Source organism: Dendrobates tinctorius, unplaced genomic scaffold (assembly GCF_039654945.1).
Source record: "Dendrobates tinctorius isolate UK_male_01 unplaced genomic scaffold, ASM3965494v1 ptg000070l, whole genome shotgun sequence".
Taxonomy (NCBI): domain Eukaryota; kingdom Metazoa; phylum Chordata; class Amphibia; order Anura; family Dendrobatidae; genus Dendrobates; species Dendrobates tinctorius.
In genome coordinates this window covers 24998480-25012523 of record NW_027361738.1, presented here as the reverse complement: position 1 = coordinate 25012523, position 14044 = coordinate 24998480, and the positions used below count along the sequence as shown (strand labels likewise).

The window sequence follows — 14044 nt, the reverse complement described above, 5'->3', positions numbered from 1 at the left end:
TTGAAGAGCACCATGTAAATGGAGCTGTTGTCAATCATACGCACTGTGGTGCCATTCACATGTGGCTCTTCAAATAACTCCTTAAAGAGAGTGATGAGGGAACAACAAAGTATAGCAAAAATTCACTGATCGGGGTGAGGAGTGTTATAGTTTGTGGGCTGGTGGGGTTTGTGTGGCAGGGCTGCATTTTTGTCCCAGTCCGGCCCTGGTCATATAATATTTCATTATACTGCATGGAATTTACATATACTATACATAAGAAGCTGTTCCTTGCATCACAAATATCCAAATTTGATCTAGAAGGTGCAAGAATAGAATACTCTATGAAACATGGATTATTATTATTTAATGGCCTTTTCCTCAATCTCGAGCCAGGGGACTTGATGGATGAACGCTCTATAGGAAGATCGATCTTGTGCAAGCCTAGATACGTCCACCAGGGTCTTCTCTGCCATTATCTTGATAGTATCAAGACATCAGGTTGCTGGTGTTCCTCTTCACCTTGTTCCTTCTATTCTTCTGACCATGATGTTATTCTCCAGTGATTTCTCTCTTCTTATGATGTGTCCAAAGTAGACAGGTTGCAGCTTGGTGATCCTTGCTTGGAGTGACATGTCTGGCTTCATTTGTACCACAATTGATTTGTTTTTTTTTCTTCTTGCCATCCATTGTATCTGGACTATATCTACAGTCATGGCCAAAAGTTTAGAGAATGACACAAATATTATATTTTCACATGATCTGCTGCCCTCTGGTTTTTATGTGTGTTTGTCAGATGTTTTTATCACATACAGAAATATAATTGCAATCATATTATGAGTAACAAAAGGTTATATTGACAGTTAGAATGAGTTAATGCAGCAAGTCAATATTTGCAGTGTTGACCCTTCTTCTTCAGGACCTCAGCAATTCTCCCTGGCATGCTCTCAATCAACTTCTGGATCAAATCCTGACTGATAGCAGTCCATTCTTGCAAAATCAATGCTTTTATTTTGTCTGAATTTGAAGGTTTTTGTTTGTCCACCCGTCTCTTGATGATTGACCACAAGTTCTCAATGGGATTAAGATCTGGGGAGTTTCCAGGCCATGGTCCCAAAATCTCTATGTTTTGTTTCCTGAGCCATTTAGTTATCACCTTTGCTTTATGGCAAGGTGCTCCATCATGTAGAAAAAGGCATTGTTGATCGCCAAACTGCTCTTGGACGGTTGGGAGAAGTTGCTCTTGGAGGACATTCTGGTACCATTCTTTATTCATGGCTGTGTTTTTAGGCAAGACTGAGAGAGAGCCCATTCCCTTGGCTGAGAAGCAATCCCACACATGAATAGTTTCAGGATGCTTGACAGTTGGCATGAGACAAGACTGGTGGTAGGGCTCACCTGGTCTTCTCCGAATAAACCGTTTCCCAGATGTCCCAAACAATCGAAAAGGGGATTCATCAGAGAAAATGACTTTACCCCAGTCCTCAGCAGTCCACTCCCTGTACCTCTTGTAGAATATCAGTCTGTCCATGATGTTTTTTCTGGAGAGAAGTGGCTTCTTTGCTGCCCTCCTTGAGACCAGGCCTTGCTCCAAGAGTCTCCGCCTCACAGTGCGTGCAGATGCACTCACACCTGCCTGCTGCCATTCCTGAGCAAGCTCTGCACTGCTGGTAGCCCAATCCCGCAGCTGAAACACTTTTAAGAGACGGTCCTGGCGCTTCCTGGTCTTTCTTGGGCGCCCTGGAGCCTTTTTGGCAACAAGGGAACCTCTCTCCTTGAAGTTCTTGATGATGCGATAGTTTGTTGACTGAGGTGCAATCTTTCTAGCTGCGATACTCTTCCCTGTTAGGCCATTTTTGTGCAGTGCAATGATGACTGCACGTGTTTCTTTAGAGATAACCATGGTTAACAGAAGAGAAACAATGATGCCAAGCACCAGCCTCCTTTTAAAGTGTCCAGTGGTGTCATTCTTACTTAATCATGACAGATTGATCTCTAGCCCTGTCCTCATCAACACCCACACCTGTGTTAATGGAGCAATCACTGAAACGATGTTAGCTGGTCCTTTTAAGGCAGGGCTGCAATGATGTTGAAATGTGTTTTGGGGGATAAAGTTAATTTTCTAGTCAAATATTGACTTTGCAAGTAATTGCTGTTAAGCTGATCACTCTTTATAACATTCTGGAGTATATGCAAATTGCCATTAGAAAAAATGAAGCTGTAGACTTTGTAAAAATTAATATTTGTGTCATACTCTAAACTTTTGGCCATGACTGTACAAGAGAAAAAAAGCTCCAAGGACCTTCCTGAATCTTGTCCACTGCTTGGATTTTAATGTAGGGCTGTCTCAATGCAAAAAATAAATTAAAAACAGAAGACAATATATCACACACCAGATTTATACCCAATACACAAAGTGACCGAATAACTTTAGGGTATGTCGTACCATGTAATCAGTGCAGGTCTGATTTATGGGACCCTCACCAATGCTAAAGAGGATACAGCTTTAAACATTGCTCTCCATCCCAGTAAAATTATCCTAGCATTATTTAGATTGATAGGAATAATTCTTTAAGAGGTGAAAATAATAGAACTTACCAAGAGACTCTACGTCTTTGAGAGGGTTCACCCCAGGAGACAGAATAAAGAAAATGGGGGTTGCTGGGCTGGTTTCTTCATAGGATTTGGCTAAATCTGAACGTGTTCCCTCCACATACTTTGACCCTAGTTTTTCTTCCACAAAATTTCTGTTATGGGATACAGTAGTAGAGGCAATAAATACAAAAATTAATGTAAATGAATACACAGAATGATAGATTATATATAATTGGAAATATTATTTACAGACTGATAGATTTCTTAAAGGGGCACAAGACCGCTACGCCCAGTGATCGAGTGCAGAAGTCAGATGTAAATGTGACGTGACAGCTGCAGCTAATGCAACACAGACGAGTGGGGGGTGACAGAGAGACACTGTTTTCAAACAGATCAAGCCTTTGGGTCATATTTATTAGGCTTTATGTATTAGTGTAGGTATAGCACAAAAATCGCACATAAGAACTGGGTACATTTAAAGACGCTATCTCCCACAGTACAGTTCCTGGATTTTCAATTCCAGCAGTCCAAATCTTATCAAATTTAGAAGGACATTTCCTACATCTGCATTGGAATTTATAGAAGGTTATGTATTTATTTACTAGATTAAAGAGGACCTGTCACTTTCTCAAAAATGAAGTTAAATAACTTGCACAAATTCCTTAGCTCCATTGATTCACTCCGTTTTTTTCATTCTGAACTGCGTCATTCCATTGCAGAGATATTCACATTTATTGCTTTTGACGCGCAGTGTGAAATTTTTGCTTGCAGCGTAACTGGGCAATCTTTCAGAATCTTCTCCCAGCTTGGAGGCTAGATTGCTAGATCAGCGACTGAGCTGCTATTGGCTGTGTCTGGGAAGGAGGAGTGAGAGTACATGCCCCCAGAGAACACTGAAGAAACGCCCAATAGCTTACAAACAGAAATTTCACATATTCGCTTTTCTTTCTTTTGAAGTGCACTCTCTCTGGAATGGAACGCCACAACACAAAATTGAAGAAAGCAACAAAAGTAGGAAAGTTTTCAGATTTTACTAAGTATTTAACTCAATTTATTGAAGGAAGTGACATGTCCTCTTTAACCTAATATGAGATTTCTGGAGTAATAATTTATTTCAATGCCATGCTTACCACATTTCGAGCCTTGAGTCATTTTTCTTTGGACCAGACAACCCCTTGTACCAGGGCTGGACTGGCCATTTGGCAATTCTGGCAAATGCCAGAAGGGCCTTTCTGAACATGGGTCACCTTGTCTGCTACATTGTTAACAGAATCTGTGTTCTCAATACACCCATACTGTTAAGAGTTGTGACAGAGCACAAAGTCGCTTACTCCATCAATTACCCCAGCAGGCCATGGGTATCATTTGAAATATTGGTCTTGTAGTAAATTTTGCTTTCTTTCATCCAGGGTAATATTTGTAGGATATCCCATCTGGTGCCTGGGGATGGAGCAGCATGGACCTATGAGATTTCAAATGCCAGGGCCGAATTTCAGCCCCAGTCCGTATCTGCCTTGTACTATAGCTAATGAACTCTTCATGCATTGTTTCCCCACTACATAATGAGACCCAATGTAAGATACAATCGAGGTGTGTAAATGGCTCTGATTGAGGTTCTTCTCCTTTCCCAGACAACTGATAAGATGTGCTTAGGTTACGTTCCCACCATGAGCTTGTTGGTGAGTTTCTGACGTTGCAGATTTTTTGCAGCATTTCTGCACTTATTACTTGCATTTTTTTCAAGACTACACAGTGTCCAAAACTCATCAAAAACACATTGTGGGAACGTAGTCTTAGAGATCTGTATGTCAATCACCGTGTGATAACTACATTACAGAGAATAGAAACAACTCGGGAGAAATTTTTCTTAGAATTTTGCATTCCGTCGTGCTTCCACACAGACAAAAGAAAAAGGGTGCCACCAAATTGTCAATTCATTCATACTTTTCCAAGAGGAAAGGCTCAACGCAAAGCGCCTGCAAAGGAAAAATCATTATGTAACTAACAAACCTGATCGCGTAGGTCATTCTGTCTGGACGTAGCGCTCTTAATATCACCATTCTTTGCAAAGATGTCTTGTTTTTCCACTCCTGTGGGAATCTCTCCTTCTCTGGGCATTCAGATTCCACCAACTTCTTCCATCGTTTTGCTGATCCCTCGATATCTCTGTCCAACCCCCTGAATTCCTCCAATGAGGAGATCATCTAAACAAAACCACATTATTTTTCTGTCAGCATACCACATTTTCTCAGCAGACAAGTCAGTATAGTCTAAGGCAGGGGTTCCCAATCTGTGTTTAGGGAGCCACATGTAACTTCTGGACCCATGATGGGTGGCTCATGGAGGTCTGCCAGCTGTCCTATGGTATGATTCTGTATAGTTTCCATGCATCTCTTTATTACTTCATTTATATCACAGAAAACTTATAAGGGTGTGTGCACACGCTGCGGATTCTGCTGCGGTTCCGCAGCGGATTTGGCCCTGAGGATCCGCAGCAGTTTCTGCTGCGGTGTACAGTACCATTATTCCCTATGGGAAATGGAAACCGCAGTGCAGATGCTGCGGAATTTTCAGCGCGGATTTTCTGCGGTTTCTAAACCGCAGAAAGAATTGACATGTCAATTCTTTCTGCAGATTCCGCAGCGGTTTACCATCTCCTCCATTGTAGAGATGGTAAAACCACAGGGCAAAACCGCAGGATAATCCGCAGATAAACCGCAGGTCTTTTGACCTGCGGATTTTGAAAATCCACGTGGATCAATCCGCAGCAGATTCCGCAGCGTGTGCACACAGCCTAATACATTTTACAATAATCCCTAGTTTCCTCATAAAGTGCATCCGTCAGCTTAAGAAGCTCGTATTGACGGCAGCATGTAATCATCATTATGGCTGCAGCTCCATACTCATCGTAGCCAAAAAGGGGCCAAAAAATATTGTGTGAGTTGTAGCACTGCACACCAAAGGAGGACACATTGGGCCCGATTCATCATGCAGATTTGTAGCATAAATCTGCTTGAAACATTGCAAACTTTTGGCCTAACTCATAGTTATGCAAAAATTTGGGGATTTTTCGGGTTTTTACAACAGTGCTACCAACTTATTGAAATAAAAGGTGTTTAAAGAAAGAAAGTGTGGTTACATGTGGTCCATCTGATTCAAAAGTGGCATACATTTTGACAGAAATATACTCCAGTCCCTCAATGCAGTACATTTCTTACTACAGTGAGAGGCAGTTGAAAGATGTGCCAAATTCATAACTCTTAGGCTACCTGCCCATGATCAGGAATAGCAGCGATTTGTAAGCAGCACTTTTGCGCTAAGTCCAAAATGCTGCGTTCTACGTTACTAGCACAGTGGATGGGATTTATAGAAATCCCATGCTCACTGTGCTTCTTTTTTACGTTGCGTAAAGTGACCTGGGGTACAGTTTTACGAGCCACGGCATGTCAATTTCTGTAGTGGAGACACTAGTCTCCGCTGCGGTTTTTGACCAACTGAATGGAGTGAATGCTCATATACTAACAAACAAGTGCGGTCATTAGAACGCAGCGATTTGGACGGAACGAAGATAAGCTGCATTCAAAACATTGCTATTCCTGATCATGGGGACGTAGCATTAATGAATTCCGTGCATCTTACTTTCACTGCAGCCTTTATCAAGATTTCATGAATTGGGACAGAAAAATATTCAGGATTGAGAGTCCTCAGTGGTTGATACCTTTTAATGGCTAACTGAAAAGATGGTAACACATTGCAAGCTTTCGAGACTACTCAGGTCTCTTCATCAGGCTAGACTAATACAAAATCTGAAGAGTCACATATTTATGCACAATACAGCCTAGAAAAAATGCAATAGATAAGACAAGTGACGTGAAGCAGAACTATCAATATGGGAGAGGGAGAAACATAAATATAAACATTGGACCAGTTCATAGATAAGGAGTCCGGATGTTTTATGGTCCTCTGATTGGGGTCTAGTTCTGTATTGTGATGCCCCCACACGGTTTTAAAAGGAAATTCCTTAATTGATGTAAAAAGACATAAATCCATGCGACACATTCATTCCAGCACTGAGAGTGTCAAAGTTCGTCATAAATTTGTACTCCCAAACTCGTCTCTCTCTCTGAGAATTGAAGTTACCTTTCAATACCAGTAATTTCATATCCACGCTGCTGTGATCAGGGATACAGAAATGTTTTGCCACAGGTAGATCCATTCTTTTTTCTCTTATTGTGTGACGATGAGCATTCATCCTTGTTCTAAGCTTTTGCCCTGTCTCCCCCACATACATACCCCCAGTTGGACATTTAGTACAAATAATTAAGTACACCACATTAGATGTAATGCAGCTGAAAGTACCTGCGATCTTGTAGTCCTGATGTGAGTTGGGGATCTTTATCTTGTCCGTGGTCATTATAAATGGACAGGTTTTACATTTTTTCTGGTTGCAAGGAAAGGTTCCTGCAGTTGTTGTAGAGGACAGGGAGCTTCTGACAATGATGCTTCTTAAATTTGGGGGCTGCCTAAAACACAGCAGTGGGGGGTCTGGAAAAATGGATTTCAATCGGGCATCTTTTTGTAGTAAAGGTTGTAATTTCCGTGCAGCTCCCCTTAGCACCTCCAGATTTGGGTTGTAGGTGACTACTAGAGGCACTCGGTTATTTTCTTCTTTAGCTTTGTAATTTAGCAAGTGATTCCTTGACAATCTGGTGGCTCTTGTAATTTGGTTTTCAATTGTTCTTGGATGGTAACCTTGATTCAAAAAGGTCTTTTTGAGGCGACCAAGGTGTTTGTCTCTGTCCATGGGGTTGGAACATATACGATTGTATCTGATGGCTTGGCTATAGATAATAGAGTTCTTTATGTGTTTTGGATGGAAACTGTCCCATTTAAGGTATGTTGGACGGTCGATTGGCTTCTGATACAGGGATGTCTCTATTTCATTGTTTTTTAGCTTAATGATGGTGTCCAAAAAATTAATCTCAGTACTGGAGTAGTTGAGTGTTAAATTGATGGTGGGATGAAATTGATTAAACTGTTCGTGGAACGTCTTTAGCTGTTGCTCAGACTCCGTCCAGATGATTAAAATATCATCAATGAAGCGGTAGTAGGCCAGGGGCCTGATGGGGCATGAGGACAAAAAGTCGCTTTCAAGCTTTGCCATGAAAAGATTTGCATACTGTGGAGCCATTTTACTTCCCATAGCTGTGCCAGTCTCCTGTAGATAGATCCTGTTGTCAAATTCAAAGTAATTGTGAGTGAGGATGAATTTTATAAGTTTCACCACAGCATCAGCATCAGTCCCTGTGTTTTCCATGAAGAATTTGCAGGCATTTAAACCATCTTGGTGTGGGATATTAGAGTACAAAGATTCCACATCCATGGTGGCCAGGATGGTTCCTTCTGGTAGAGGACCTATTGCTGCTAGTTTATTCAATAGGTCAGTTGTGTCCTGAATGTAGCTGGATGTATGCTTCACCAGTGGTTTAAGAATACCCTCTACCCATCCAGATACCTGCTCAGTGAGGGTGCCCACACATGAAATAATTGGTCTTCCTGGATTTCCAGATTTGTGGATTTTGGTAAGCATGTAGAATGTCCCTATTCTTGGAGTCTCTGGTATCAGGTCATCGCCAGCTCTTATGGACTGGTCAGGCAGACAAGAAACCAACTTGTTTAGTTCCTTGTAATAGTCCTGTGTAGGATCCGACTCCAATTTTCTATAGTAGCGTGTGTCCATAAGTTGCCTGTTTGCTTCCTTCATGTAGTCTGACGTTTTCATCATGACTATTGCACCTCCCTTGTCAGCAGGTTTAATGATGATTTCTTTGTTGGTTTTTAAAGACTGTATGGCCTTTCTCTCCTGGGCACTGATGTTGGATGCTTGTCTCCTGTTAGTGTCTATGATTGTGGATTTTATCAAATGTCTGAAGGAGTCTATATATTTATCCAAATGAGGGTTGCGTCCAGGTGGAGGTGACCAGTCTGACCTTTTCCTAGTTGTTACGATCCCTTTTCCTTCGGTCTGAGTGTTTTCTGAATCTTCTGTATCATTGAAATATTCCCTCAGGCGCAGTCTCCTGAAATACTGTTCCATATCACTGCAGAGTTCAGTTTTATCTAGGGCCTTAGGCTGGTTTCACATTTGCGTTTTTTAGCGCTGGAAAAAAACGCTAACCTGCGCATGCGTTTTTTCCCCTATATTTAACATGGGTGCGCATACCTGCGCGCTTGTAAGCGCATGTATGCGATTTTCATGCGCTGCGTTTTTTTGGGGTGTGCGATTGGATTTTCCAGACGCATCATGTTGCATTTTTTGGCCCTGCAAAAAAGCGCATGCGCACATATGCGCACGTTTTGCGCTAAAAATGGCCATTATAGCCTATGGATGCGCATATGTGCGCACTGGCATGCTCATGTAAGCGTTTTTTTGCATATGCGTTTTTTTTTTTTAACCATGGAATTTAGGGGTTTGAGTTAGAGTTAGGGTTAGTTAAGGGGTTTAGGGTTAGGGTTAGGGTCAGGGTCAGGGTTAGGGTTGGGTTTTGGGTCAGGGTTAGGGTTAAGTATGGTTTGGTTAAGGGTTAGGGTCAGGGTTAGGGTTAGGGTTAGGGTCAGGGTTAGGGTTAGGGTTAGGGTTAGTTAGGGTTTAGGGTTTGGGTTAGGGTTAAGTATGATTTGGTTAAGGGTTAGGGTCAGGGTTAGGGTTAGGGTTAGGGTCAGGGTTAGGGTTAGGGTTAGGGTCAGGGTTAGGGTTAGTAAAGTCATGGTTTGGGTAGTGTGAGGGGCCACCTAAAAATGTTGGAAAAAAACGCAAACGCGGTAAAAACGCACTAAAAACGCATACAAACGCTTAAAAACGCTGCGTTTTTTTCATGCATGCTCATAAAAATGCTTGAAAAAATCGCAGCAGTTGTATGCTTTTGTATGCGTTTTTTCAATGCGTTTTTTTGCGGGAAAAACGCGCTGCAAAAAAAAACAAGTGTGAAACTAGCCTTAGTGGGACAAAATGAGAGTCCTCTAGAAAGCACGGCCAGTTCCACTTTGTTGGGTTTATAATCTGAGAGATTGATGACACAGTTAGATGCTTTTGTGTCTGGAGTGGAGTGGTTGTCCAAGTTGTCAGGTTTTGGATTTGTTTTGTATCTGTTTGTATAGAGTCCTGAATTGAGACGCAGTCTGTGCAGTTTCTTTTCCTTGTTATGAACCAGAAAGGTCCGTAGTTTGTTGTAGTATTGTTGTAATTTTTGCTCTGTGCTTTCTGTAAGTGTTTTCCTCAGAGTTTCAAATGAATTGGGACAAGATTTTATGAGTCTGGTATAGTCACAAGAGCACTCCCCTGCCTATCTCTAAAGTGACTGACGGGCTCCTGTGTTTACATATATACAAGTGTGCCACAGCCATGAGTGGCGAGGGAAAGGGCGGCTGTAAAAGTTTGGGCAACCCTGTTCAAAATTACTATTATTGTTAAAAGTTCCACAAGTTGAAGATAAAATGATTTTCAAAAGGACTAAAGTTAAAGATGACACATTTACTCTGTATTTTAGGTAAAAAAAAATAATTTTTTTACATTTTTAAAATTACAAAAAGGAAAATGGGCAGATGCAAAAGTTTGGACACCCTGATTGGTTAGTACCTAGTAGCACCCCCTTTTGCAAGTATCACAGCTTGCAAACGCTTTTTGCAGCCAATAAATGGTCTTTCAATTCTTATTTGAGTGATTTTTAGCCATTCTTCCTTGGAAAATACTTCCGATTCTGTGAGATTCCTGGGTCGTCTTGCATGCTCTGCTATTCAGAGGTCTGGCCACAGATTTTCAATGATGTTCAGGGACTGTGAGGGCCATTGTAAACCTTCACACCTTTTTAGGTAGTCTACTGTGGATTTTGATATGTGTTTAGTATCATTATCCATTTGTAGAAGCCATCCTCTTTTCAACTTCAGCTTTTTTACAGATGGTGTTATGTTTGCATCAAGAATTTGTGGAAATTTCATTGAATCCATTCTTCCCTCTACCCATGAAATATCCCCCCCGTGCCATTAGCTGCAACACAACCCCAAAGCATGGTTGATCCACCCCTATGCTTAATGGTTGGTAAGAAGTTCTTTTCCTGAAGTTCTGTGCCCTTTTACCTCCACACACACCTTTGATCATAGTGGCAGAAGAGTTCTATTTTAATCTCACTGGTCCACGGCATATTTTTCCAAAATGCATCAGGCTTGTTTAGATGTTTGTTTGCACATTTTTGACGCTGAATTTTATGGTGAGGATGCAGAAGAGTTTTTCTTCTGATGATTCTTCCATGAAGGCCATATTTGTGCAGGTGTCTCTGAACAGTAGAAAAATGTTCCTCATCTCCGCAGAGTCTGCTAAATATTTCTGACGGTCTTTTGAAGTCAAGCTGGGGGTTCTGATTTATCTTTCTAGCAATCTTACAAGCAGCTCTCATTGAAATTTTGCTTGGTCTTCCAGACCTTATCTTGACCTCCACTGTTCCTGTTAACTGTCATTTCTTAATTTCATCTTAAACTCAGAAAAGGGAAAACTTGAAAACACTTTTTTTTTGCCTAAAATACATAGGAAATGTGTTATCTTTAACTTTAGCTCTTTTAAAGATCATTTAATCTTCAAGTTGCTTAACTGTAGACAATAACAGTAACTTTGACCAGGGGTGTCCAAACTTTTACATGCCACTGTACATGGTGATCCCCATAGAAGGTGATTCTCATACATATTATTTTGCCCAACAAATTGATTCCTAGAATTACCTTGATGGCACTCCATGATTGAACTGACAGGAAGTCAATTGGACTTTGGTATACTTGATCAACAGGAAAGCGCAGCAAAAGGTCCAATTCCAAAGAATCGATTTCCTTTGATTTTAAAAGTATCTTTTGTTGGAAAAAAAGAAAAAGTTATCGACATTAAATGCACAAATTACAATAGTTTTATACAACGAAGTCTAAAATACATTATTAGGCTGGTTTCAAAGGATTCACACCCGCGTTCAAAAATTCTGTTTGTCTGTTCGGTTTGTGTTTAACCCCTTAACAACAAAGGTGTTTTTGGTTTTGCATTTTCATTTTTTTGCTCCCCTTCTACCCAGAGCCATACATTTTTTATTTTTTGATCAAAATGGCCATATGAGGGCTTGTTTTTGGCAGGTCGAGTTGGTTTTACCGTGTCGTGTACTCGAAAACAGGAAAAAAATTCCAAGTGTGGTGAAATTGCAAAAAAAGTGCAATTCCACACTTGTTTTTTGTTTGGCTTTTTTACTAAGTTCACTAAATGCTAAAACTCACCTGCCATTATGATTCTCCAGGTCATTACGAGTTCATAGACACCAAAAATGTCTAGGTGCTTTTTTATCTATGTAGTGCAAAAAAATTCCAAACTTTGTTAAAAAAAAGTGCCATATTCCGATACCAGTAGCGTCTCCATTTTTCGTAATCTTGAGTTGGGTGAGGGCTTATTTTTTGCGTGCCAAGCTGACGTTTTTAATGATACCATTTTGGTGCAGATATGATCTTTTGATCGCCCATTATTGCATTTTAATGCAATGTTGTGGCGACCAAAAAAAACTTAATTCTGGCGCTCATAGCAAGCCAGCAGTGACAACCATAGAAGTCTCCAGGAGACCTCTGATTGTTATGCCAACCCCTATGTGAACCACGATCACGTGATGCGGGTCACCAGATGGGCGGATTTCAGGCACGATTGCCGGAAGCTCTTGTTAAATGCCGCTGTCAGAGTTTGACAGCGGCATTTAACGGGTTTATAGACACAGGTGGATCGAGATTCCACCCGTGGCTATTTCGGGCACATGTCAGCTGTTCAAAACAGCTGACATGTGCCGGAAAGATGTGGGCTCACTTCCGGAGCCCACATTAAAGGGAGGGAATCCAACATCGGCGTAAATTTACGCCCATTGTAAGAAAGGGGTTAAAAAAGTAAAATAAAAATGCCAAATTTTACTATGAAAAATATTTTAATTTGGAAATAAACTAATGCTTTAAAACAAAGATACATATTTGGTATTAACACATCCATAAAGTCCCATCCCATAGACGTATATATTGTAATTTATCTCACATGCTAAATGCCATAAATAAAAAATATTACAAATAATATCAGAATTGAAATTTTTGTTCATTCTACCTCACAAAAAAATAGTGAAAACTACAGCATGTTCACCATAAAAAAAAAACAAACAAAAAATAAAACAAGTCCTCATGCAGCTCTCGCTACAATGAAAAACGTTATGGCTTTCAAAATATGGTGACCAAAAAATAACCAAGAAAAAGTAATTTTTTTTTGTCAAGTGATTTTATTATGTGCAAAAGTTTGCAAAACTTATGTTTATATTTATTTATTAGTTCCACAAGGGGAACTTGAACATGCGATCCTTTGATCACTTAAATACCCAACATATGACGTAAATGTATGTCATACATGCATTTTAATTCTGCCCATAAAAAAGTTACTATAAGTTAGTTAATAAGTTATGTACTAAAAAAATGATGCCAATGACCAATGTAAGTCTGTCTGCATTATGGCCAAAATAGGCTTGGTCCTTAAGGATATAAATTAGACAAGAAATACATTTGTACCCATCATTTGTTAGTCTGCTGTAATTTTTGTACGATCCAAAAACAGTCAGAACTGTAGAAAACCTAAGAACTTACAGGCAGGTGGTTGCTAACTCCTTGCCTGTTCTGCAGGCCACTGGCTCAGAATGGTCGTTGACCGCTCCTACCAGTGATTCTATTGCTTCATTTCACCTCTGATCAACAGAGCGCTCCTTTCGCTTTCATGCTGCTTTGTTGACTGGGCATGACTACTGATCTCATGCCGATTGACAGCTGGCTTCCCACTGTTAGTTAGCAGGGAGTTGGCTGTCAATCAACATGACATCGGCAGTCACGTTCCATCAACAAAGCAGAGTGGAAGAGAAGCAACTACCTGACCACTTTAAAATAAGACTATTTTCCACTGATCATTTACAATTTCAACTTATGGCTGACTGAAGCACCACCCCGTTAACTGAGGGTTGCGGCTTAGCAATATTTTGCCCTAATGCAAATACAGCACCGCTGAGAGACTTCTGCTGCAGCCAGTTCTCTACAGTCAGACAAAAGGTAGTAAGGAGGAGAACTAATAAATTAAAAGTGCAATGCCTGATATAATTTTTATTTTTGGTGTGCATGTTCTGTGTCTTGAGATTCTTTAATGCAACATATTTTATGTACAACAACTTACCTGAAATGCAATTTGGGACAGGAAGGTCAATTTATCCTTTTCAAAGAGTCCCTGGCTTGTGTAAAGAAACGCAGAAAAGGTAATGCATTCTGTAAGACTGCCTACCCTCTCTTTTACGTCTTCTGATCTTTCTGCTCTTCCAATAGCTTTATGGAAAACAACATTAAATGCCTGTAAAATTAAATATAAGAGACCTTTTAGTTCCAGCAA

At 40.5% G+C, this 14044-nt stretch overlaps 1 protein-coding gene across 1 annotated transcript in view; it reads right to left on the bottom strand.

Moving 5' to 3' along the window:
* The window catches only part of DNAH11 (dynein axonemal heavy chain 11), a 395178-nt gene that overhangs the window by 19816 nt on the left and 361318 nt on the right, over positions 1 to 14044 (bottom strand). The window contains exons 70-73 of the mRNA XM_073581471.1: positions 13835 to 14005; positions 11344 to 11466; positions 4585 to 4778; positions 2578 to 2726 (exon numbers count right to left, since the gene is read on the bottom strand). Coding sequence (XP_073437572.1) covers positions 2578 to 2726; positions 4585 to 4778; positions 11344 to 11466; positions 13835 to 14005 — 637 coding nt within the window. The remainder of the gene's footprint in view (positions 1 to 2577; positions 2727 to 4584; positions 4779 to 11343; positions 11467 to 13834; positions 14006 to 14044) is intronic.